This window comes from Heterocephalus glaber, unplaced genomic scaffold, assembly GCF_053883595.1.
Source record: "Heterocephalus glaber isolate CG9 unplaced genomic scaffold, H.glaber_assembly_v1.0 deba00001457, whole genome shotgun sequence".
Classification (NCBI taxonomy): Eukaryota; Metazoa; Chordata; class Mammalia; order Rodentia; family Bathyergidae; genus Heterocephalus; species Heterocephalus glaber.
Genome location: NW_028258305.1, coordinates 40,067,458 through 40,093,570, shown reverse-complemented (window position 1 = coordinate 40,093,570; position 26,113 = coordinate 40,067,458). Strand labels below are relative to the sequence as shown.

General features: G+C 43.0%; 1 protein-coding gene across 7 annotated transcripts in view; it reads right to left on the bottom strand.

The window, feature by feature from the left end:
* Positions 1-26,113, bottom strand: part of Rbks (ribokinase) — a 117,418-nt gene that overhangs the window by 26,862 nt on the left and 64,443 nt on the right. For 6 of the 7 annotated variants that reach the window (XM_021253645.2, XM_087216200.1, XM_013070148.3 and 3 more), the window contains exon 7: positions 25,821-26,009. In XM_021253645.2, the coding sequence (XP_021109304.1) occupies positions 25,821-26,009 (189 nt within the window). Of the gene's footprint in view, positions 1-17,792; positions 24,900-25,820; positions 26,010-26,113 lie in introns of those variants that run through there. The other variant, XM_013070149.3, reaches the window with a different exon arrangement.

The window sequence follows — 26,113 nt, the reverse complement described above, 5'->3', positions numbered from 1 at the left end:
GTACAACTCGGTATTTGGAATTAATGGAGTTAATATGTGTTTATAAAAATCGGCAGGCTCATTGCCTATTCACCTGCAGTGAAGCCCCTCTGTTGTTTTTATTGCTATTCACACAACTGCGCACATGTATTCTCTACTGGGACAAAGTAGGAAATGGCCTGAGGTCAGACAGGGCTGGGTTTAAGACCTGATCTCACCACTTACTAGCTGGGTGACTTCTGGTACATTATCCAGTTTTTCTGTTGGTTTACTTATCTGTACAGTGGGAAGCTAATTCATAGGGCTGTTGTAAATACTGCATTGGAAAATGTATGTCAAAGGGCCAGCACAGTGCACATTTACAGTGAGCGTGTGACAAAGGTGGTGGTGGGGAGGTGGTTTCATCCCTTACTTTGCTCACAGTTTACAGTGAAAGCTCAGAAAGAGACAGACAGGGTTCTCAGGAACAGAGGGAGTTACCTACCATCCTAGGACAGTCTGCAGATCCCAGGGCGGGGGGACTGGCTCTGTTCTAGCTCAGAGGCCAGGAGGAGGTGGAAGCCAGGGTCCTGCAGCCCTCTGGAAGAGGGAGGCCAGGCTCCTGAGAGTTCTAGCAGTGGCCATTGTGTGCTGGGATGTCCGAAACCTACTCCCCCGCGGAGGCTGGGAGAGACTCTGAAATCTTTAGAGAGCTTGTGTGGAGGAGACTGAAGAGGTGTAAAGCAAAAGGAACCCTCTAGTCTGTGAGATGGAGAAGCCTGGACAGTCACATGCTTTCACATGGGGACAAGGAACAGAGGATGACAAAGACAGGCCTTGGGCAGATGAGCCTGGGGGACAGTGTGGGAAGGGGTTACTGGTCACAGGGATGGCCTGCACTTGGGCACTGCTGCCTGAGGAGCACTCTGTTCTCCACTGCTGGCACCCTGGAAGAGGTGGTGGCAGAGCTCTGAGGGTGGCAGGCAGACTGAACAGATGGTGTGGGTACAGTGTGATTTTGGAGGACATTCCTCTAGCAGGCCAGAACCTGAGTCAGGCTTCATCTGGTGAGTGATGGACATCAGGCCATATGATCTGGGACCAGCTTCACAGGAAGTCCTGCCTAAAGTCTGTGTTTCATCCAGGGAATGCGTTCTCAGCTGGGGCCATATGTCCAATGGGCAGAAATTTGTTTTTGGTAGGGTGAGGTATGTGTGAAAAAAACCAAAGCTAATACTACCATGGTTTGTGGCTCTTCAAATAGCCACAGGACATAAATATGTGTGTGTGTGTGTGTGTGTGTGTGTATTTGGGGTAGTAATATTTCATGGGGGAAGAGGGAGGATGATTAGGGGGAAAAAAAAGTCCTAAAAGGCCCCTTGGGATCACGGTGATAATAATGAAAAAAAAAAAAAAAGAAGTGGAGCAACACTGCAGGCAGGGCCTGCTTTCCTGGGCACTTCCAGGGGTTGCATCAGAGCCCTCTGATGCGCGAAGAAGCGCTCACTAGCAAGTCTGTACCACAGGGCATGCCAGGGAGCGGTCCCTAACTCCTGCTTCCTCTCCACTGAGGCAGAAGCCCCTCCATCTCCCAGCCAGTTCCTGTCCTCGCCACCTCAATCTACAGCCTCCATGACCACTAGTGAGGCCTCGGCCGGGTGGAAGGGTTCAGCAGGAGGACTAGCACCAGGATGGCCTGGCCGACCTTCCCCACAGCTCACATGGGAATCTGCCCATCTTCTCTTATCAGCACATTCACCCCGTAAGAATGAGTTCACGTCCTGCCCCAACCTCAACTTCCCCCTTCCCAAGCTACAGCAGTTTACGAGCAAGCGTCTGACAGACAGTGAGAATCCAGGGTTCTTATCATTATTGTGTAAGTACTGCAGATTCTCATTCTAAACACATCTGTAGGGAACGTGACGCATCACTATGTCACGAATGTCCAATGACTTTGCTTCTGTCAGCCACTTTAATTTACCATAGTTCAATTTTAATTATTAGGCTCTGATAGTCGGCTTCTAATATATTTTGTGATTAAAAGAGCTAATATTTTCTGGCTTAATATATTTCAAATTGATCAAGTATGCAACTGCATACGGCCCCTCCCAATTTTATTTCTTGAAAAACATGACTTAGGGTTGAGCCCAGGGCTCTGTCCATGCATCCTCAGCCATTTTTATTTTGAGAAAGGGTCTCTTTAAGTTGTCCATACTGGTCTCAAACTTGTGATCTTTCTGCCTCAGCCTCCTGAGTAGCAGGGAATACAGGAGTGCTCCACCATGCCTGGCAACAAAGTTTTTATATCATTTTCATTCCTGTCTGTCAAGGAGGCAACTTTTCCTTCTTGGCTATACAATTTGTTAGCTCACTGATTTAAAAACAAAAAAAACAGTTTTTGTCCTCCAGTGCGAAGGATCAAACCCAGGACTTTGGATGCTAAGCAGGTGCTCTGCCACTGAGCTCTACACCCAGCCTCCGCCCCAAAAAACAATTTAGAGACAAAATCCAGATACCATACAGTTCATCCATTTACGCGAAACTTTTTTTTTTGGTACTGGGGATTGAACTCAGGACCTTGTGCTTGCGAGCCAGGCCGCAGAACCACTGAGCTACATCCGCGGCCCCACAGTTCATCCATTGAAATACACGATCCAGTGTTCTGCCGTTAGTCACAGAGTGGGGCAACCATCAGCACAATCTAATTTAGGGAACTTCTTCCCTCTAAGACAAACCTCACTTGTACTCACTGACAGTCACTTAAGTCAGATGTGGTAAGGCACGTCTGTAATCCCAGCACTCAGGACACTGAGGCAGGAGGACTGCTGTGAGTTCAAGGCCGGCCTGAACTACATAATGAGACCTTGTCTCAAAACAAAAAACAAGAACAAAAACAAAAACGGTTTTTACTGTGGAGTCCTCCTACTACCTCCAGGCCTAGAAACCATTAACCTACTTTTTTTTGGTACCGGGGATTGAACTCAGGATCTTGTGCTTGCAAGGCAAGTGTGGTGCCACTGAGCTAAATCCCGGGCCCTAATCTACTTTCTATCTCTACACATGTGTTAAATGGGCACACATTTTTGAGTATAATCATTTCATGTTTTAATTCTGTAATTAACAAATAGCTTATTATTCCATAATCAACCAATAACTTGACCGTAATTAAATAATTATACCCACACCTAATCTCCTGATTTTAGCTGACACTTTGTGGGAAAAGTGACGCTGATGCTGGCCCAGTGGGATCTGTTCTTTACTACACTTCATTCCTCTTAAATCACTGAGGCAACTGCTTTAGCTCCCTTCCTGCTCAGAAGTGTTTACTGAAGTCTGTGAAGTTTTCCAATTAAATTACAGATGCACCAGGAGCTTGCTGTTTATGAATTCCTATGATAGAACTGTTTGCAAAGGACAATCTCCAAGGTCAATGTCCAGCCACGTTCTTCCGGGACACAGAAGGCACAATAACTGGACCGGTCTGTAAATCTCCACTTCTGTAGATTGGTTGGCTCGAGGGATTTTGTTTTTGGTTATCCGTAATGATTAAGATGTGGCACTAAGCTGGATGCTAAACTTCCTTATCGGAGGTCAAGATCCCCTCGTACAGAGCTGCAGTGGCTGGGTTCTGGCCGGAGCCTTCTTCGGCTGGTGAGTGCCATGCTCTGGGCACAAGGGCTTCAGTTCCCACCCACAGTGCCCACCCTCACGGATCGTTACAGAGCTCTTGCAGCCCCCAGAGAGGAAAGCATGTCTGAACATGGATATATTTTTCTAACCCCTTGTAGTCACTAATCATGCAAGAGTTTTCCTCTCAATACCAGATGATTGGTGAGCTGAAAGGGCAGAATTTGAGACATAGCCACCAGATCACTATAGAGACGAACAGGTGTACCTGGCCGGTGAAATGGTAAACGCTCCCTGCACTCAAGCTTGATAGCATGCTTGTACCACCAGAATCCCACCTGCGGAGTGCAAGCCCTCCCCCTTGGTTTCTAATTTATATGGCATGTTAGGATGTGATTCAATTTGAATCTCATTACCATTCTGTGAGGTGGACCGGTTGAGTCTTTCAAATTCCAGATGAGAAATCAAGTGTAAAAAGCAGCTTGAGGTCAATGGCTAGGTGGCACAAGTAGGACACCACTGACTGAAGCCCCGTCCCCATTAAAGCACTAGTCCTGTGGGGAGACCGCATATGTATTCCAACTTTGCCCAAAAATATTTTGAAACTTTTTAACAGTATCTTCAAAATTTGTAGTATATCTGAATATCCTCAATAGAGGCAAAACTTGACATCTGGATTTCCTGGAGCCTTGTTCAAACATGGACTGTGGGGATCCACCCTCAAAGTTTCTAATCCAGTAAATCCAAGGTGGCACCTGGGATTTGCATTTCTAATAATTCCCGGGTGGAAAGGGATGGTGGTGGTCTGGAGTTCTCCCCTAAGGAGATTATTTCTGGAAAGAGTGAGTCAATTAAAGCCAAGTCTAGTGATTTTAGTGTGGGATCAAGCTAGGGAATTCCACTATTGGCCAAAATTAATGGGCAACTTATAAAGAACACCAGCTCTGGCGAAAATAAAAAATAAAGAGCTCTGAACAGGTTCCCTGAACAACAGTAGCTTTGATAGGACTAAATGTGAAGCTTCCCCACGGGACTACTTTATGGGGGAGGACACTCTTGGATGTGTGCTCAAGAATTCTCATGAGTGTATAGGAACAATCTGTACCACATGACGTTGCCAGATGTTCTCTATCAGTCTTTGATTTTCCATCTTTGGAAAAAGAAAAGGAACAATGGAGGTGACACGTTGAGAATTGGTATCTAGGGAGGATTAACAGCTATCGACAGCAGCGGAACAGGCAGAGGTCCTTTCTGTACTGCAAACGTGAAGGGTGTGGAAGACATGGAAAGAACCCTGATTCTTGCTTCCCTGATTGTGGCTGCTGTAATTACAATGGGATAGGTGAAAAGGTCTCATTTTGGATGCCAGAGATAAACATGTAACATTTGAGGAGGATGGAGATCCCAGCAGAAAAGAAAAATGAATTACATTAGTATTTAAGCAAGGAAAAAGTCAATTCTTCGTGTCACAGCAGGGAAAAAAGAGGCGGAGGAATGCCTAAATATTGGTTCTATTTTAATTTCAATTCTACATTACATTAAACTCTCCTTGTACTCTTTAATTTACAACAAATGCTGACACAAATTGGTGTGCCTTTTCTTCTTTGACATCAGTATTCCTTGTGAATTATGTATTTCTATCTGGAATGAGGCTTATGGGACTAAAACCTTCTTTCATTAAAAGAGGTGAAAACAGAGCAGGATCAATGGGAGGTCAAGTGTAAAATCAAAGTGAGGTGGGGCCGGGATACATTCAGGGCAGCATTTCACTGCCTGAAGAGACTGTATGACACGATCTTTTCCACTCTCAGTATATTGATTACATGGGCCCGGGATTTAGCTCAGTGGTTTTGCCGCCTGCTGCGCAAGCGCAAGGACCCAAGTTCGATCCCCGGTACCAAAAAAAAAAAAATGTATATATATATATATGTATGTATGTATTGATTACACTTCAATTTCTATAAGCCTTCAGCCCAGAACTGCCAGGTTCTTCACTCACTGGAACCCCACATGTGATAGTAACCCTTGAAGAGTACAGGTGACCATAATAACTGCATCACTGGGATCTGATTTAACAGTGAGACAGAAGGAATGCCCTAGCTGACAGTGTGTTTTGGCCACTTTAGCCTTCACGCATGGGTGTGCGTGGCTGTGGAGCTGAGACCGCCTCAGAGACCTGGCCCCATGCGTGGTGACCAGTGGCTCCTAGCCCAAGTCAGGTGAGTTACAGAGCCCATCTGCTCACTTCATCGAGGCCTGCCTCTGTCTCTGGGTCCACACTCAGCTTCCTCAGCCGGTGATGGGCTCTGGCCCGACCAATCACATCGGTACCGAAGTACAGCATTTTAGTTTTCTTTTCAGTACTGAGGACTAAACGCAGGGCCTTTACCCTGAACTACATCCTCAGCCCTTTTTAAAATTTTAAATTCTGAGACATTGTCTTGCCAAGTTGCCCAGGCTGGGCTCTAACTTGCTCCTGCCTCAGCCTCCTGGAGTGCTGGGATTACAGGCATGCGCCACCACACCCTGTTAATGTGCAGCATTTTGATGAAGCTCTTTTGAGCTGATTCTCACATCTCAGCACCCTTGTTAAAAATGTACAGGGAGGGCCGGAGATTTAGCTCAGTGGTTCTGCCGCCTGACTCAAAAGCACAAGGTCCCGAGTTCAGTCCCCAGTACCAACAAAACAAAACAAAAGAAAAATGTACATATACTGTCTCTTATCACCAAATATACAAGACAGACAGTCATGACTTTGGCTTTTCTGCACCTCGTTCTACCCTGAGCCTCACTTTGTAAGGCATCCACAGTCATCTTGGAAAGCGCTTCCTCCACTTTTAGTCTTTTTACTCATTGTTTGTTGCATGCCAGGAGAAGCAACTGGGCAAAAGCTGTTTGTTTTGCACAATGCCTGATAATTTAAAAAAAAAGAGTATTTCATTAATAACAATGTAAAAACTACCCCTGCTCCAGCGTAGTGGTCTTTGACTAAACATGTCAGGATATCCCTCACTCACTGACACTCCTGCTCTGGCCAGTGGCTGGCCAGCCCCAAGAACCCATGATGGACACTGTCACCCCAAGATGAGGCATTCCATGGGCTGTTCCCGCCTCTCCAGGTTCAGGCAGGGCAGGCTGTGGTCTCAGTCAGTTTTCACTGCTCCCTGTCTCGCCGGCCGCAGAAAATGGCTAGGAACACTCAAAACTGGCTAAAACCTCCATTCTGCCCAAAACGTCTGTGGTGGATTAATTTATTCTAGAATTAATGAAAGAAATGGAATCTTGAGTGCAAGCTAAAAATGGAATTAAAAAGACCCCATTACTCAGGCAACATTAATGAAAGCTTTGTATATAAATAACTTCACGTATCAGCGAATAAATGGGACTTAAAACTAAAATGTCTGTTAGTGATTCACAGGGTTCTGAAGACTGGTCTTGCCTTCTGCGGTCAGTGACCTTTTTTCCCTGTGACTCCACTATTCTAGACAGAAAACAGTTGACCCAATATGATTTAGTATTTTACAAAAGATTTGCTAAAACCTTTTCTGCCAAATGTTCATATTCTAACAGATGCTTTTTTATTTCTGTGAGAGGTGCTTGAAATAAAATCATTGTTCTCTGTGAAAACTGCACGCTAAATAATACAGAGCTATCAGATTATTAAGCAGCAAAGGCATTTGATAACATTAGCTGCAACCACAGGTTCCACTTCTGCTGATGCACAAAATTTTCAGTAATTAGTCATTGCACAATGTTGTATTTATATCTTTTTTTGCTCGAGCTGTTAGGCCACAAAATCAGCAGGCAACTGCCGTTATAAAAGGGCTCTCTGGGTTATTTATAATGTTTCTGGTTCCTTATAGTTGCTGTTTCACTGTAGGATCTTGAGCCTGGTCTGTAGTGTGACAAAGAAAGGAGGAACCAAGCAGTTGTTCTGTGACTGTAACTGTCCTAAAAGCTGATGTGGATGATTCACAGAGAACTATACATGACTTGGCTTGAATACCTGGTATTTCTGTCTCCAAACCCAAATTCATCATGCACTGGCTGACTTGTCACTTTGCTAGGAAGGGAGCATACTTCCATAGACTGTTTCTATAAGGAGTAAGCCAGTATCTAAATCACATATGGTAGGGGAAGATATCTGGACTAGTTATGATGCAGAAAAGTTGCGTTCATTGTTTCCTACTTGAAGTGAAGAATGGATTTCTGCTAAGCTTGTCTGCTGCATAGATCAGTAATTCCCTGAAATGGGGGTGGGCAGGCAGGAGGGCATGCCAATGGAACCACCTGAGCTATTTGACATTTTTTGGGTAAATCATATAGGCATCTTCTTATGCTATCTGCAGAGAGTCACTGATGATGTGCTTAACCCAATGGAAACAGGTTTCAGCCTTTAGGTGAGTCAGGAGTCAAAAACAAGCTAAAAACCACTGAGACGGATGGAAAGATCTGTTTGCTTTGACTGTGAAATGACTGTCTTCTCTCTCTGTCTCTGACTCTGTCTGTCTATCTCTCTTTCTTGTAAAGGAAATGAATTACCATTGGCTCCTCTGAATTAATTCTGTTTTTTTGTACTGGGGATCGAACTTGGGACCTTCTGCTTGCGAGGCAGGCGACGGAACCACTGAGCTCAATCCCCAGCCCCTTACTCTGAATTCTTAAATTCTCTCCTAGCCACTTCTCAACATGCCCGTGGCCGCCTCCCCAGTTTAGGTGCCATCAACCCCACCAAATCAACACCTCAGCCTCTGGCCTGTTCTCCCCTCCTCCAGTCTTGTGATCTTCAATTTATTCTATTTTGGTTTTTTTTGGATACTGGAAATCGAACTCTGGACCTTGCACCTGCCGTGCTGGCACAGTGCCACTGAGCTACAGCCTTGCCGTTCAATTTATTCTTTATACTGCAGTCACAGTCATCTTTTTATAAAGTACAAATCTGATTAAATATATCCCGTGCTCCCACTCTTCGATGGCTCCCCACTGCCAAGAAGAAACTATAAAGGCCTCACCTTCACCCACTCCTGTCACTGCCCCTCCTCACCCTTTTCCACTCTTCCTGGTACTTTGGGCGCTTTCCCAATAGAGCTGTTACCAAGGAAAACCCCAAACAAACCCTCAAGCTTCTTAGTTGAATTAAGAAAACCTCTCGTTTTGGCAGCCATGCAGCTGGGAGTCATGCACTATTAGTCTCCTACTTACTCTGCAGTAGATAACACCTCTGCCACGTGTGTCATGATGATAACGGTTGCCTAGGTTACTTTCCAGGGACCTCAAGACCCCTTGTGCTGAAACACAGACTCTTCACTTCCGCCTGTGGATGTCTGATGGGGACTGGGGCAGGATGATAAGGCCTAGCATCTCTGGCTGTAAGTGTGTCTGGCTCCTTTGCTGCCTTAACCTTCGGGTCAGGTTCTACTCAGCTCTCCATGTGGATATGTTGATCACTTAAGAAACGTTTTGTCCAGAACTATGATACGGGATTACCTTGCCCTAGACTTGCCTCATCTCTCTCCTCCCCCATCAAGGCCAAAGACACCTACCAGTCGCTACGACAGGAAACACCAGACCATGAAAGGAATAAAAAGAGGTGGCACCCACGATCTAGAAGAGGTCTGCCTATTGCCAGAAAGTCATAAATATTCCTCCCCTTTATTAGCCTATCCCTTTCCCTCATTTTCCTATCTTATACCCGTAATTCCTCCACCTGGAGGGACTGAGAAGTTGATGTGTGAGAGGCTCCTGCTTTTCATTCTTTAGTCACTGAATAAACTTGTGTTTCAACACTCAGTGTTTGGGCCCATGTTTGGGTTTGGGACACTGGGTGGAAAGAGAATCCCACTGTGGGAGTCTCCCTTGCCATGGGGGATAGACGGGTAACAGGTAACAGGACTACTGGAAGGGGCACGGCCATGCCATGCTCACTGCAGCTTCTGGGCCACTTCACGAACTGCTGCCTCGGCCTGGGTTACCCCTTACCAAGCCGCCCACCCTTCCATCTCCCTCTCACACAGGTTCTTGGGGCTCCTCAGGCTGCAGAACTCCCACGGCACCAGGGGCACCTCCACCACAGCACTTCTCATTCTGGCCTGGGGGCCTATGGGCTCTTGCAGAGTCCACGCGCCTGTGCCAGGGACTCTTACTACGCCAGTGTGTCCAAGTTATTCCAGTATGCCTGCTGCGTGGCCTGCAGAAAATGTGGTGCGCTGAGCAACTGGGCGCGCAGTACGGAGCATGCTTTGCCGTACTTTCCCATACAGGAGTTTTCCTCTGTGTGGTGCTGATGATTGAATCAAGGGCCTCACACTGCAAGCACTCTACCACTGAGCTGTGTCCCTGACCTCTTTCTTTTTCATTTTTTTTTGGTACTGGGGATTGAACTCGGGTCCTTGCGCTTGCGCTTGCACAGCAGGCGGTGAAACCACTGAGCTAAATCCCTGGCCCTATTTTTCATTTTGATATAGGGCTTTCCTAAATTGCCCTGTCTGGCTCTGAACTTGTGATTCTCCTACCTGAGCCATCCAAACTGGTGGGATCACAGGTGTGTATCACTATGCCCATTTCTATTTTTTTTTTTTTTTTTCCATCTCTATTTCTTAAAGAAAGGACTGTTTTCAGTTGTAGAGGCCTGGAATTCCCAGGATTCTCTAAGAGTAAGATGAGAGGCAGCTCAAGGGTCCTGACCTTGATCACAGGATGTGAGGAAACCCCACTGAGGATTCTCTTTCGAGCAATGCTGTGACCTCAAAAGCTGCAAACTCTCCCACAAAACGCTCAGAATTCTAAGGATAAAACAGAAACCTCCTCCTCCTCCTATCTGTCTGCAGAAATCAGGGGGTTCTTCTTGTCTTTAGAAAGAAGGTAAGTTTCAAGCAAAGCAAGGTGCTGGAATTAAGATTCCCATAGAAGTCTTGGTTCAATTCTTCAAAAAGAAGATAATTCTGGTAAGGAGTTATAATTAGATTTTTAGAGCCCTGGGTTTTCCACTGATCACATGCAGGATTAAGAAAGATAATTTCATTAATAGGGAGGGAGGAAAAGAGAGCACTCTTGATTTGCCTTGGGACTACTGGGGGAAGTAGGAAATACACATATTTCATGCAAATTAGTCACAACTTGATCTAAACAATTAGATTCCTGGTGCTAACACTAAAAGTGAAAGAGAAGACTAAGCAGAGGAAAAGGATTTTTCTAATTGGGAACAGAATAGTTATGAGGAAGTCATCTAGCAGACAAACTATGGGCTTGCTTTTCCCAATTTTGGTTTATGTTAACCAAGGAAAGAAAAAGATGCAAAATTTGTCTTTTAGAGAATCTCTCAGGGGATATGAATTCCAGACCTGTTCTATCCCCAAATCACAGCTTTGATAAGGGTGGACCATAGTATAAAGCACCTTCCTCCTATATATGTTTTTACAGGAATAGAAATTGGAGAAAGGAAGAGAGACTTGCTTTAAAGAGTTACACCTTCAAACCGGGCATGGTGGTGCACACATTATCCCAGCACTCTGGAGGCTGAGGCAGGAGTATTGTTGGGAGTTCGAGGCCAGCCTGGGATACATAGTGAGTTTAAGGCCAGCCTGAACTACATAGCAAGACCCTGTCTCAAAAAAACCAAACCAAACCAAAACAAAACCCAAAGAACAATAACAACCATCCCTACCCCAAATAACACTTTTAAACACTGTCCCACTGTATTCTGTTCACACACACACACACACACACACACACACACACACACACAGAGGCAGGCATGCACACAGCACATGCCATCTGGATAGGTGACACACAAAGTATACAAACCACAGGGTCACTGCTAGGTGATCACATTGATCATTAGGTCACTTAAAGGAGGGTGAGAGGTAAAACAGACATAGGACACTGAGCAGAAAAGAAATCCTAATTGTAGATAAACAAGCAAGCTCTAACCTCACGCCATCCTTCCTGCTGTCCAGGCCTACAGAACACTCTACACCTGCATTCACGTTTCTCTCTTGGCTTTTGCTAAGGCTGACATGACTGTTTTTTCTCCACCTCCTCGCCCCTCTCCCACATGGTCACACTCTTCCTTCACTCCTGCACCATATTGGAGTTCTGAGGTAGGACCAGGGCCCTGATCTCTTCGGGGAGCCCCTATAATGTGAGGCACTGGGCACCTGGACATACACCTTCCAGTTGGGAAAGTGGACTAAACTGCCTCACATTTGGCCCTGGTTCAGTTCTTCAAAGTGAAGATGACACTTCAGTAAAACAGTTATAATTAGATTTTTAGAGCCCTGGGTTTTCAACTGATCACATGCAGGATTAAGAAAGATAATTTCAGATATTGAGTTCTTCCCGATTAGCTAATGAACGAGGTGATCTGCTGATGCGGAAGTAATGTAGTAGAGCTAATACGGCCCCCTGGGTGTGACAAGACGTCTTCTTGTGTCTTGTCTATTGGTCTCCTTAGCAATTACCTTGTCCTCTGTCCTTTTACAGTCACTGAACTTCTTTGTGACATCTTCATCTTATCTGGCAGTGTGTGTCAGGAGAGTTTGTACAGTTTTATCCATGTCATCCCTAGAGTCAGAGGCTATTTCAGAACTTTATTTGGGTTTTCTTCATTCTCTCATGCCAATTCTAGAGATGTCATCTGCTCTCTGAAACTTAATTTGTTTTGGGCCTGGCTTCTGTATGACTGCAGGTGAAACAATCTGAGGATATGTTTTAAAATGGAAAGGCCGGAGGGCCGGGGATTTAGCTCAGTGGTTCTGTTGCCTGCCTCGCAAGTGCAAGGACCCAAGATCAATCCCTGGTACCAAAAAAAGGGGAAGGCTGGGGATTTAATTCAGCGGTGCTGAGCCTGCCTCGCAAGGGCAAGGTCCTGAGTTTGATCCCCAGTACAAGGCGGGGAGGGGAGAAAACTGATTTTGGTCACAATTCATTGAGAAAAAATCATTTCTATCTCAGATTTATCTGTTCCTTGGCCCTCTTAAATGTAGACTATCAAGAAAACAAACAATCCGGTAGACCAGTCTCCTGGGAAAACTGAGGCTTAGGGAGACAAAGTGACTCTTGCACTCAAACTCGTTAAGAACTTTCCCAGAAGGAACTAGAACTCTTCCATTACCTACAGAAGGCCTGTCATAGGAGGCCAACCATTATGTTAAGAACTGGGATTGCCCCAAAAGGACTCTCAGACCTGGGCCTTGAGGATGGGTAGTTTGTTATGCAGGGAAATAGGAATGTTTTCCTTCCACTCAATGAGAAAGCTAATATGGGAATGTTAAAAGACAGGAATCACATTTTCCCTCGCCTTTATAGTTTCATAGTTCAGGCTCCTAATAAGTACTTTAATGAGCCAGGGATGGTGGCACATGGCTGTTATTCTACCTACTTGGGAGGCTGAGGCAGCATGAGTACAAGTTAGAGGCCAGCTTGGGCAACTCAGTGAGACTCCATCTCAAAATGAAAAACAAAAAGGGCCACAGATGTAGCTCAGTGATAGTGTCCCTGGGTTCGAACCCCAGTACCAAACAAAAAAAAAGTGTAATGAAATGATATTGTGATTACAGGATCTGAGAGTAGCATACTTCTCCTCCAGGTCTGGACACTCAGTGACAAGAAGGAATGGATGTGAGTTGTGCAGAACCTTTATCGCCCGGAAGGGGCATGATCCCACCACACCACTACCTATGTGGCCCAATCCTTGCCCTGCCATGGAAGACACCTAAGTTGAATGGTGGTGGGATGTGGGTTTTTTCCATTCTGCTCACAGTGGGGGGAGCAAGCTGCCGGTACATTTCTCTAGTAACCCCAAATGACCCGCATAAAGTGAATAATCAGCTGTTATAGGGGTATAGTAATGAGCTAACATTTGTGAGATCTTACATGTGCCAGGCACTGTTCTCAGGATATATATGGAGTATTCCATTTAAGCGAAGATGCAGCTACTGTACAAAGTAAGCAAGGCCTTTTCGAGATTTGGCAGCTTCTGAAGATCTAGAGAAAAGGAGCAATTATAGAAGCCTGTATCATGACAAGTGACAAGAAAGTCAGTGCTGGAATGTCAAATCAGAGAGAGTGTGAAGGCTAGGCAGATTGCCACCAAATCAAGAGGCACAGCGCTGAGGTGGGAAGTACATGGGAGTTGGAGTCAGTCAGACAGACATAAAATCAATCCTGGATCTGCCAACCACCAACTGACTGTCCCTGGGCAGGTCATGTAATCTTGGGGGGCGGGCAGTTTCTTCCTTTCTAAAACAGGCCAAACCCCATCTTACAGGGGTTTCTGAGAATGTGAGGAAATGCAGAGTCCAGCGTGGTGCCTGGCACATAGTAGTGCTCAGCTTTCTTATTGGCCCAAGGTGTCTTCACGTTCCTGATAATCTAATTTCAGGGGTCAAGGTGTAAGGAATTTCAGGGGTCACCCATTCTAGGTAGGTCACCTTTAGATACACAACATAAGCCCTGAACGTAGTAAGTCACTTGCCCAAAGCAGCATGGCTAGTTAGTGGTTGTTATGGCTTGTGTCGAGATGTCCCTTCAAAGCCTTATGCTGTCACAGGTGGGGCTTTTCAAAGGTGGCTGGATCTAGAGTACACAATGCTGGGATCAAGAGTGTGCAATTACTAAAACAGTCCACTCACTGGTTTGGCAAAGTTATGAGTATGGATCATTGGAAGGCCCACTTTGGGTGTGAGCACTACCCATCCTAAGGGCGTGTAGCCCGGATAGACTGTAAGGGACAGAAAGAAGGCTGTCGTTATCACTTGCTGCTGCTGCTTTGCTACTTTGCTGCCTTCTGCCCACCAGGAACTGCTTCTCCTCTGCCATGCCACCCTGCCTTGGTGCCAGCCAACTCTGAACTGAACGCCACACAAACCGTGAGCTGAATACATTTTTTCCTCCTTTAACCTTGGGTGTTGAGTACTTTGCCTCAGCAATGAGAGAAAGTAACGGAGATAGTGGCTAAATCAGGATCAGAACTCAGGATGTCATCTTCCCTTAGCCCTTAGGGGAGTACTGATTATAGCTGACTCTAATGATTATATGCAAAATCCTTGAGATATTTCACTCAAAAGGTGATTCATCTGATTGTGCTGGTTTGCCTGTGATTACTATCACTTTAGGTTGCTATCAAAGCACATTCATTCACTTATTTCCTACTGCGTATTAGTCTTCCAAGGCTGCCAGAAGAAAATACCACAGATTGAGTGGCTCATAATTTATACAACAGAAATGGGTGCTGGTGAGGTGGGTTTCATTCTAAGGCCTCTTCTCTTAGCTACATCTTGCTGTGTCTAACATGGCTTTTTTATGTTTGTGTGCAGACAGATTTCAAGCTCTGGTAACTCTTTGTATAATGACACCAAACTATTGGATCAGGGCCCCACCCTGTGATCTCAGTTAAGCTTAATTACCTCCACGGGCTCCATCTCCAAATACAGTTTCTTTGGAGATTAGGGATCAAATGTATAGATTCTGGCAGGGACACAATTCAGTCCATAGCATTGTGTCACATGTTCCTCCATTCCTCATGAGCCACTCCATTCAGGACTATTTCAAACAGGAGGTACATGAACTATTAAGTGTCTAAACATGAGGTGGCTGCCTACTTCCTGGTCCCCTTTACAAATCCTCCTGGTCACGCCATTCACCAAATCTAAGACACGAGGCAAAAGCCAACATTTCAATATATGACTAATTGTGAGAGTGAGGGTTGAAGAGTTAAACAGATATCTAAGCAGATTCATTCAGAAAAAAAAAAACTTGAACATGAGGAAAGTTTCTCTGAAGATCTGCTGTACATTTGAATGACGAACAGAAACAGTGAAGATGTGACATTTATTCTGGTATTTCCAAGGGGAACTGTATAAAGGAACATATTTTTGAGGAAAGTTGTTTCTTTAGAAAGAGTAAGAAAAAAAAACCTGTCAAAATATGTAGTGAAATATTCAGATTAAGGGCTCAAGAGCCCTGAATATGATGGTAATGCGGATGTACTTCTCCAGCACGAGGAGACTGTCCATTCAGAAGCTGTCCTAAGTCTGGGGTTATGCAGCCTGGTCACAGGCATTCTGGATGCTCAAGAGGCTCTCTGTGAGGCTGAGGGCAAGCTGACGATCACTGGCTCCTTTGTGAGGACAACGCCCTCCCTACACATCCTTGGAGAAATGGTAACACCAGTCCTGCTTGCCAGACGTGGCTCTGAAAACTTTCTGGCTATGGCTCTCTGTCATATTAGTTCAAATTATAAAGTAATACATGAAAAACTATAGGCTTTATGGAGAAACTCAAACAATTCAGAAGAATATGGAATAGGAAATAGAAGTCTCCTTATATTATTTATACCCTCTCATCAATCTAGTCCTCTTCCCATGAATAGCAAGCCTAACAATTTGGTGTGGTTGACTCCCAATTTAAAATAGGTATTTATCTATAGATTCACGTTAAGTTTAACACATTTCTATTTATTTATACAATACTGAGCATTGACCCCAGGACCTTTGTACAGAGCTACACACTCAGGCCTTTAAAAATTTTTGAGACAGGGTCTGGAAAGTTGCTAAATTGCCTGAATTCTAATGAGAGTGAACAGTATCTCATTTCTTTATTATTTTATATTTCTTCTGTGAACTGCTTATTTACATTACTCTAGAGAAATATTTGATATTTTTAAAGCTATTCATATTATTATTTTTATGCATTAAGTTTATTGGTACATTTTAGGTGTACAATATGCTGACAATCATCATTGGGAATTGTTTCATCACATGTTATACCTTGGTTCTTATTTTTTCCCCATCCTCCTGCCCTCCCTTCAACCCTTCCATCCCTCCCTATTTACAAAGACTTTGTTTCCATTTTTCCTTTTCTCATATTAATTCCTTTCCCTTCTTTCCTTACCCCAACTCCTCTTATCTCCCCCCCTTCCCCTTCAGACTTTTTTTCCCTATTTCACATTATCTATTATACATTTTGATCCTCATTTACACTTTCAGTTTCTCACACCAGAGAAACTATTTGGTATTTACACATGTGTGTCCTATTTATTTCACTTAAGAGTATGGTCTCATTTAGCTATAAATGTCTGTAGTTTCTCATCCTTTATGGCTGAGTAGTACTCCATTTTATTAAAAAAAAACCTTCACATTTTCTTTATCCAGTCACCAGTTGATGGGCACTTGGGCTGTTTCCGAGCTTTAGCTATCACAAACTGTGCCGCTATAAACATGGGTGCTATCACTGTGGTATGATTCTTTTAATTCTTTGGGGAAGATCCCCAGCAGGGGAATAGCTGGGTCACATGAGACCTCTAGCCATAGTTCTCTGAGGTATCTCCACACTGATTTCCACAGGGGTTGCACCACTCTGCACTCCACCAACAATGGAGAAGGGTTCCTTTCTCCCCACAACCCCGCCAGCATTTGTTATTGGGTGATTTCTTGACAGCAGCCATTCTTTTTGGAGTAAGATGGAATCTCAGTGTTGTTTTCATCTGCATCTCTCAAATGACCAGTGATGTTGAACAGTTTTTCATATGTTTACTTAATCTTTGTCTGAGAAATGTCTGTTCATCTCAGATGACTATTTTTGAACTGGGTCTTTTTTTTTTTTTTTGGTACCATAGATCAAACTTGGACCTTGTGCTTGCAAGGCAGGCAGCAGAACCACTGAGCTAAATCCCTGGTCTGAATTGGGTCTTTAAATTTAGGGGGTCTGATTTTTTTTTTTTTTTACTTGGGATCAAACTCAGGACCTTGTACTTGCGAGGCAGGTGCTGGAACCACTGAGCTAAATCCCCAGCCTGGGGTCTGATTTTTTTAAGTTCTTTATATATTCTAGGAAACAGACCCAAGGGTCAGTGGAATAGATTAGAAGATGTAGAAACAACCTCAGACACATTCAGCCTCATCTTTGACAGAGGAGCCAAACACCCTCATTGGAGAAAAGATAGCCTCTTTGATAAGCGGTGCTGGGAAAAGTGGATTTCAACCTGCCAAAGATTAAATCTAGACCCATATCTTTTGCCATGCACTAAACTAAAATTGAAGGAGATCAAAGAACTAAATATTAAAACAGAAACACCAAATTTGCTGGAAGATAGGTTAGGTAGAACTCCTAAAGTCACTGGCATAGGAAAAGACTTTATGAACAAAACGTCAATAGCATGGGAACTAGCACAAAGAATCAACAACTGGGATCTCATCTCATTAAAAAGCTTCTGGGCCGGGGATTTAGCTCAGTGGTTCTGGCATCTGCCTTGCAAGTACAAGGTCCCGAGTTCTATCCCTGGTACCAAAAAAAAAAGTCCTTGGCAAAAAGCTTCTGCACTGCAAAAGAAACCACTAACAGAGCCAAGAGACAACCTACAATGTGGGAAAAAAATTTTTATCAGCTGTTCCTAAGACAAAGGACTAATATTTGATTTTTTTGAGTTGTAGAAGTCTCATAATTATATTAATCTCTCAATGTTGCAGATATTCAAGTTGGCTGTTAGTATTCAAAAGTAGATGAATGTGCATAGAAAAAAATCTGGAAAGATTTAAACCCAATCTTTTTTTTTTTTGGTACCAGAGATCAAACTCAGGACCTTGTGCTTGTGAGGCAGGCAGCAGCACTACTGAGCTAAATCCCCGGCCCTAAAGCCAATCTTTTTGAATAGTGTTTCTAATATAATCTAGGATTACAAATACTTAACTTTCCTCTATACTTTTCTATGTGTCTGCTTCCTTTCCTCCCAAGAACACTAAGCAAACTGAATTAATTTCATAAGCAGAAAAAAATCCCAATAAATCAATTAGTGGGATAAAGGAGATGAGGGAGGCTTTCATGGAAGTTCTAGAAAAAGATTTCCAATTTTATTATTTTTTTCCAATTTTATTTTGAGTAGTGGCAGTATCAATAGAATGAGTCTTCTAAGGTCAAAATTTTAAGGAAACAGGGCTGGGGATTTAGCTCAGTGGTGCTGCTGCCTGCCTCGCAAGCACAAGGTCCTGAGTTTGATCCCTCGTGCGAAAAAAAAAAAAAATCAAGGAAACAGTCTCTTCTTGGATTAAAAACAGACATAGCAAAGGATGCAGAATCAACACACAAAATCAATAGCGTTCCTGTACTTTGATAATGAGCCCACTGACAAAGAAATGAGGAAAACAATTCCATTCATAGTGACGTCCAAAAGATTAAATACCTAGCAATCAAACCAACCAAAGTGGTTGAAGACTTTTGTCATGAAAAGTATACAACTCTGAAGAAAAATAACTGAAGAAGACATTAGAAAATGGAAAGACATCCCTTGTTCTTGGATGGGCAGAGTTAATATTGTCAAAATGGCCATATTACCAAAAGTGATATATAAATTTCATGCAGTTCCTATTAAAATACCAGCTGGGCCGGGGATTTAGCTCAGTGGTTTCGCTGCCTGCTGTGCAAGCGCAAGGACCCGAGTTCGATCCCCAGTACCAAAAAAAAAAAAAAAAAAAATACCAGCAATATTCTTCACAAAATTAGAAAAGACTAAAATTCATATAGAACCAGAAGGGTCCCAGAATAGCCAAAGCCAAAGCTTTTCCTGAGTGAAAAGAGCAAAGTGGGAAGTATCACAGTAGCAGATTTCAAGTTAAACTACAAAGCTATAATAACAAAAACAGTATGGTGCTGGCACAAAAAACAGACACACAGCAATAGAATAGAAGATCCAGAAATAACCCCCTGTGTCCACAACAATTTGATTTTGACAAAGGGTCCCAAAACATACACTGGAGAAAATATAGCCTCTTTAACAAATGATCCTAGGAAGACAAGACTGAAATTAGACCCCTCAGAAACTGTATGAATTATTAAAAGCATATATGGATCAGAAATAAAGAAGTGAGAAGAAGAAAGCATGGTTTTCTGGGAAATGCTGTTGAATGAGAGCCACAGAGTCTACCATGGCAGGGCCCAGGTAAGAACCTGGAGTACTCAGTCCTCTCAGCAGATTATGGCTAGGAAGGAATCAGCACCAACTGCCTGGGTTGGGAAATGCCTAAGATCACCTACATTTAGCAGTTCTAATTACATGTGGCAATATCAGTTCTGCTTTCCACCAGTGGTAGTGGCATGGTGGGTTAGGGTGGACGAAAGATCATACCAAAGTGGGAATAATGACTCCTCAGATGTAGGATTTTCAAAGCCTGACATGTCACTTGGGATGGTACCTAAGAGTCAATGAACAAGAACCTATCTTTGAGAGCAACTTGGATGGCTGAAGGCCAGACCCCAGGATGAGGGGAATACACTAAAAAGAAATCACCTGGGAAATCTGTAGATAACCTGCCAGCCAAAGGAATCACCTCCACCCAATGAAGTGCTTCCCTGCCAACTTCAACAAAAACCATCTCCACTTCCTACTGCTATAGAATGAATTCTAGTTTACAGTGAACTCTCAAGCCCTGGGTTGGCTGGAGACTCACCAGCAACTCTGAATACTGCAGGACTCAAAAGAATGGATAAAAGGGAGCAAAGAATAGGAAAATGAATCCCACAGGCCCCTGGCTTTTGCTTACTCTGTTTACTTAAATCTCCTGAATTATGTTACATTATTATACAGTGAGTCTTTTCTTTTTTTTTCTTGGTACTGGGGATTGATCTCAGGACCTTGCACTTTTCAGGCAGGTGCAGTGGCACTGAGCTAAATCCCCTGCCCCAGTGAGTGATTCTTGAGAAGGCAAAGTTAGCTTATGGGTGAAATTCTTGAAACGAGAATGTTGTGGATCCTAGGACAGTGGTGGCGAACCTATGGCATGTGTGTTATTGTGTTTTTCTTTTAAGACAAAGGATGTTAATGTATGAGTTGTTTTTCCTAAAATAAAACCTCAGTATCTAGGTTTAATTGCAGTGTTGGCACTTTGCGATAAGTAAGTGGGTTTTGGGTTGCAGTTTGGGTATTCATCTCTAAAAGGTTCACCATCACTGTTCTAGGTCTTAATCACTGACATAAAGAAAAGCAATTTACGTAGCAAGAATTTTACAGAAATTGCAGGGTAATATTAACTACCATTATCTTATATCATTCTATCACAATGACCCTACCATATTACCATGCTTGGATGTACATGGGAATGCACACAGAATGCGAATTCAGTGCAATCCTGAATCCAAGACAGCAGAACTCCTACCCTAGTGTTGGCGAACCTTTTAGAGACCCAGTGCCCAAACTACAACCCCAAACTCACTTATTTATCACAAAGTGCCAACACTGCAATTAAACCTGAACACCAAGGTTTTAGTTTAGAAAAAACAACTCACATATTATAACATCTTTTGTCTTAAGAGAAAAACACAGTAACACACATGCCATAGGTAGCCACCACTGCCCTAACCTTCAGGTTAGAAAGAACAGAGTGAGGAGATGAGCGCCCTGTCACTTTGAGGCTGAGATTCAGAGACAACAGAGAGATGGGAAAAGAGATACATCTGTCATGTCTTCCAAACCGAGCTGAGGACATCTGTAGCTATTGCCACCATCTCACTGTAGCACAACGGGAAAAACAGATGTAAAAATAGAAGTGATATATTCAACTATTAACAGTGAGCAGAACTGAATACAGCAGGCTGCAGCAGCACTGACGTAGAATGGGAAACGGCTTCCTCTAGGGCTGGCTGTCGGACTCAAGTGGACAAAGTGCCAACTAACTAATGAGATTTCCTCCACCGGGTCATCCCTGATGTATTAATAAGGGATTAGGAGGAGGAGACAAGTGAGAAGGTTACAAACGGATGGAGAGCAAGTAATACCCTCCTGACAAATGTGAAGGAAATGCCTCCCTGGGAGTGCCTCATCCTACATGTGAATTAGCTCTTTAGTAAACTTCTGAACAGGCAAGCCTTTTAGTAATGAGAGTGCTGGATGAGAGGACAAAGAGCACTAAGATGAGGCAGACTGCAGAGCCAGAAAATAATTACCTTGGTTTTTCCTGCCAGTTTTACCTCTACTCTGTCGGGTATGCTGACAGCCCATTTGGTAGGTTTGCACTGAAGTTCAGTGGAGGAACTTTTGGTGGTTGTTTGAGCTTATTTTTTTTTAAGAGTGAGATATAATTCATATATAAAATTCACTCTTTAAAGCTATGCACGTCAGTGGTTTTTAGCATATTCACAGGTGTTTCAACTATTACCACTACACCAGAACATTTTCATTAACCCCCAAGAAGAATCTCATACCCATTAGTAGTTATCCTTAATCCTCCTGTGTTATCAGTTTATTTTCTTCCTCCATGGATTTATCTTTTCTGGATGTTTCAGAGAAATGGAATCACACAATACACTGCCTTTTATGCCTGTTTTGTTTTTTTAACTTAGTATGTTTTCAAGGTTCATCATGTCATAGCATGAATCAGTAATTTATTCCTTTAAAAATAATTTATAGTTTAATAAAAACCATTTTAAAGTGTGTAACAGTGCCATTTGGTATAGTACTCACAATGCTGTATAGCTTCTGTCAAAACATCCTATTACTACAAAGCAAAAATCCTTATCTCTAAGGCAAAACTCCTTACCTATTTCCCCATTCCTCCTCCCCCAGCCCTTGGCAACCACCAATCTATGTTCTGTGTCTAGGGATTTATCTATTCTGGATATTTGGTATCTGAATTCTTTTACTTAGTATAATGCTTTGAAGGTTTATTCATGTCATGGCATGTCTCAGTATTCCTTTTAATGGCTGTATAAAATTCTATCATACAGATATAAGTACCACAATTTATCCATTCATCTGCTGATAAACTCTGGGTTGTTCCCAATTTTTTGCCATTATGAATAGTGTGGCTATGAATATTTGTGTACAAGTTTTTCTGGTTTTTTTTTGGTATCAGGGATTGAACTTGGGACCTTGTGCTTGTGAGGCAGGCGGCAGAACCAGTGAGCTAAATCCCTAGCCCCTGCGTACAAGTTTTTGTGTAGACATGTTTTCATTTCTTTTGGGCATATGCCTGTTAAGTGCAGTTGTTGGGTCCTATGGTAACTCTATATTTAACTTTTTGAGGCCGTTCCAGATCATTTTCCAAAGTGACTGAACATCTTACATTTCCACTGGCACTGTAAAAGAGTTCCAACTTTTCCATATCCTAGATAACACTTATTTTTTATTTTTTTTGGTACCAGGGATCAAACTCAGGACCTTGCGCTTGCGAGGCAGGTGATGGAACCACTGAGCTAAATCCCCGGCCCGATAACACTTATTTTTTATTATGGCTATCCTGGGATTGTGAAGTGGTCTCTTGTGTTATTTAGTTTGTTTTGAAATCAAAGTCATTCATACACATAGTTTGAAAAGATAAGGCTTAGAGTATAAAAGCTCCATTCTTCTCCATTTCCATTACCATGAGGGAAATACTTTAAATTCTTTTAGTGGTTTCTCTGATATTTATACTTCTGGTAATGTGCTTATAATATTATTTTCAAACCCATTTTAGATAACTTCTCTTTACCTCCAACTATAGAAGACGAGCATTTTGCTTCAGTGCACACAAATACACACATTCACCTTATCCTTTCATCTTCACAATATGATTAATAATCTCCATTTTTAGTAAATCACTAATTGGCATTTACATTATTATGCCTATGCATGCATAGCCTTGTGATGTACAAAGATTCTACTTATTTAATCATACTTTTTTCCTCTTAGATTCTAGATGACCTAGGGCTGAAACCTGTTTCATGTTTTCTTTTCCCTCAGTTTTCTACATACCAATTACTAATTCCTCTTCAAATTCTGCAAGGAAACTAAAAATCTTTGGACATATTAAAATACACTGGTTATTCTATTTCTTTTTTCTTTCTTTTTTTTTGGGGGGGGGCATGTGATCAGATGAGATTGGGTGCATTCAGGGTGGGATGGCCATAGACGCTGGGGCATGTGATCAGAACTCAGTATTTGTTGAATGAACGAATGAATGGAAATACGAAGCTATAGGACTAAAGATCTCTACAGTCAAAAGGTAAATTAGGCACTACTTCCTCTCCACCTCAGTTACTTCTAGGTCACAATGTTAATGTTATGGACGCATTTTTTTTTTTGTACCAGGGACTGAACTTGGGACCTTGCGCTTGTGAGGCAGGCGCTGGAACCACTGAGCTAAATCCCCGGCCCATGGATGCATTTTTGAGGGGAGGAAAGTAAGGCCCTGAGAAGTTACCTGACTTCCCACAGTGATGGCAAATGTTCAGGAGAAGCAGGGCTGGAACTCTAGTCTGGTGGTCTTCGAGCCCATCAGAAAAAAGAGCATTTATCCTGAAGGGGATGTGGATTTTGGATCTTTATCTTTCAAACCTATTCAATATTCTAAAACCTAAAAAATAACATGTGCTAAGAATCCAAATGAAAGGGCAAAAATAGCATCACCAAAATGCAAAAGCCCTCTCAGTGCATACTGATGTATTTCATAGTTGCAGACCTGTAACTGGTCAGGGTCTGAGAAACCCAGTCTTTCCTATCTGAGGATCACGACTCTAATTTGGATCTGAACTCATCTAAGGCCAGTCTCTTTCTAACATAGTCCTGTGGCCCAAGCAGTGCACTTGTGGAGGACCATTCTGTGATAAACATGATTTGCTTCCTCGGTCTGATCAGCATCTACTCCCCATCCTCTGATAAGAGCTCTCTGATTTTTTTTAACACCAGGGATAGGACATGACTTGGGTCACGGTGGACATGGAGCTGCCAAGGATCACACTTGAGACCTGCGTGAGCTCAAGGCTCACCACAAGGAAGGCAGAGCTGACAGGGAAAGTGGGTGAAACCCCCAATGTCATGGTTTAGTTTCTGCGTCCTGCCGTACCTGCCAACTTCCCAACTGTGTGCATCAAATGACCCCATTTGAGTTGTGCTTCTGCCGCTTACAACCAATACGACTGGTGACTAGACGTGTCTGAGAGGAGTGGCCGAGCCACTTCTGTGTGTCCATGAAGGGTTGCCATCTTTTCAGCTCAGCAAGATAAATGCTCATCACTTTAATTTAGGACACAGGTTGTCTTGGTCTAACGGAAGATTAAACTACTAGAGAACCTCTCAAATTCAGGTTCCTGATCTTCTTGATAAAACAAAGAAACCCTAATGGTTTCAGAAATGACTAAATATGAAGACAATTATAAGACTAAGCATGATTTATTGAATTCTCCATACAGCACATTTTGAAAGGCAACCAGGCACTGAGTTTATGTTGTGTAAGTATTTATTGTACTTACATATCTTCAAAGTATATTTATATTCATAACTTCATCTGATTCCCCCTGAGACTTTTTTTGGACTTCTTTTTTGATAAATGATCCACATTTTAAAGTTGTTTCTCAGCATAAAAACAAACCAGGATATATTTTATAAATAATCAGTTCTTTACACATAAAAATCTTAAAACTTTTCTTCTTCCTTAACTCTAGTTTCTTGTCCCTGAAGTTTACTTACTTTTCTAGTTAGCTTTTCTGAATTCTACCACTAAACAAGTAAGTTTTATTTCCCAGGTTGTAAGGGAACCATGAACCTTGTTTTCAAACTTGTTTCCTCTTCATTCCTACTTTGTAGCCATGACTTGTTCATCTAGTACATCTGTCCTAATACAGACACACACACACACACACACACACACACACACACACACACACACACGTCTAATTTGTGGACAACACAAGCTTAGTTTTGAACCCCAGCCCTGTTACTTATGGTTACTGATTCTAAGCAAGCTTCCTCTTCAGTAAAATGAGGACAGTAACAGTACCTGGCTTATATAATTGTACAGCTTAAATGACATGCATGCAGAAGAGATAGCAAGCATGTGGTAAATGGGAGCTGCTATTATTTGTTGCCTAAAAGAGCAATCTCTGCTAAGCAAGGTTCCTGGCCAATCATTCCACACGAGAGCCTTGTAAGACATGGCTGCTTACTGTTTCGAAACTAAGCTCCAGGGTCACAGAGATTCTGCCTGGTTCATTACTATATCCCCAGCACCTAGCATGTGACCGGCACATAATAGGGACTGAATGAAAAGTGTAATTTTACTGCCATTCTGATTTTATGGACGAGGAAACTGAGGTTCAGAGAGGCTCAGTGACTGAGTTTGAGAGGGATTAAGACAGTGCTCTTGCTGGATGTTCCTCTCTACCATATCACTTCCTAGGCCTTTATCTCATTATGCAAAACTCAAGCAAAGTAGCTTACTCATTAAATAAAGACTCTGAAGGGCCAAGAAGGATTGTTAAAGTTTAAAACCTACCGTGGTGTCCACAGCCTTGACTTTCTCTGTGGGAATGTGCTTTGGAGCAGGCTCTGTCTGTGACGCCGTCACACAGCCGTCAGCTCCCAAGGTGATGATTACGACCTGGCAGCCCCTCGCCAGCAGCACTAGGGTGGCTTCCCCAGCTTCTGCCCGGCTGCTCACTGTGAGGCCGGTTAAGATTTCAGCCTTGAATACACAGAGGAAAAGGAAACTGGTGAAAACAATGGAAATCCACTTCCAGAATTGCTTTTCTAGAAAATGTGTCTCCCTCCTTTTTTATAACCACCAAT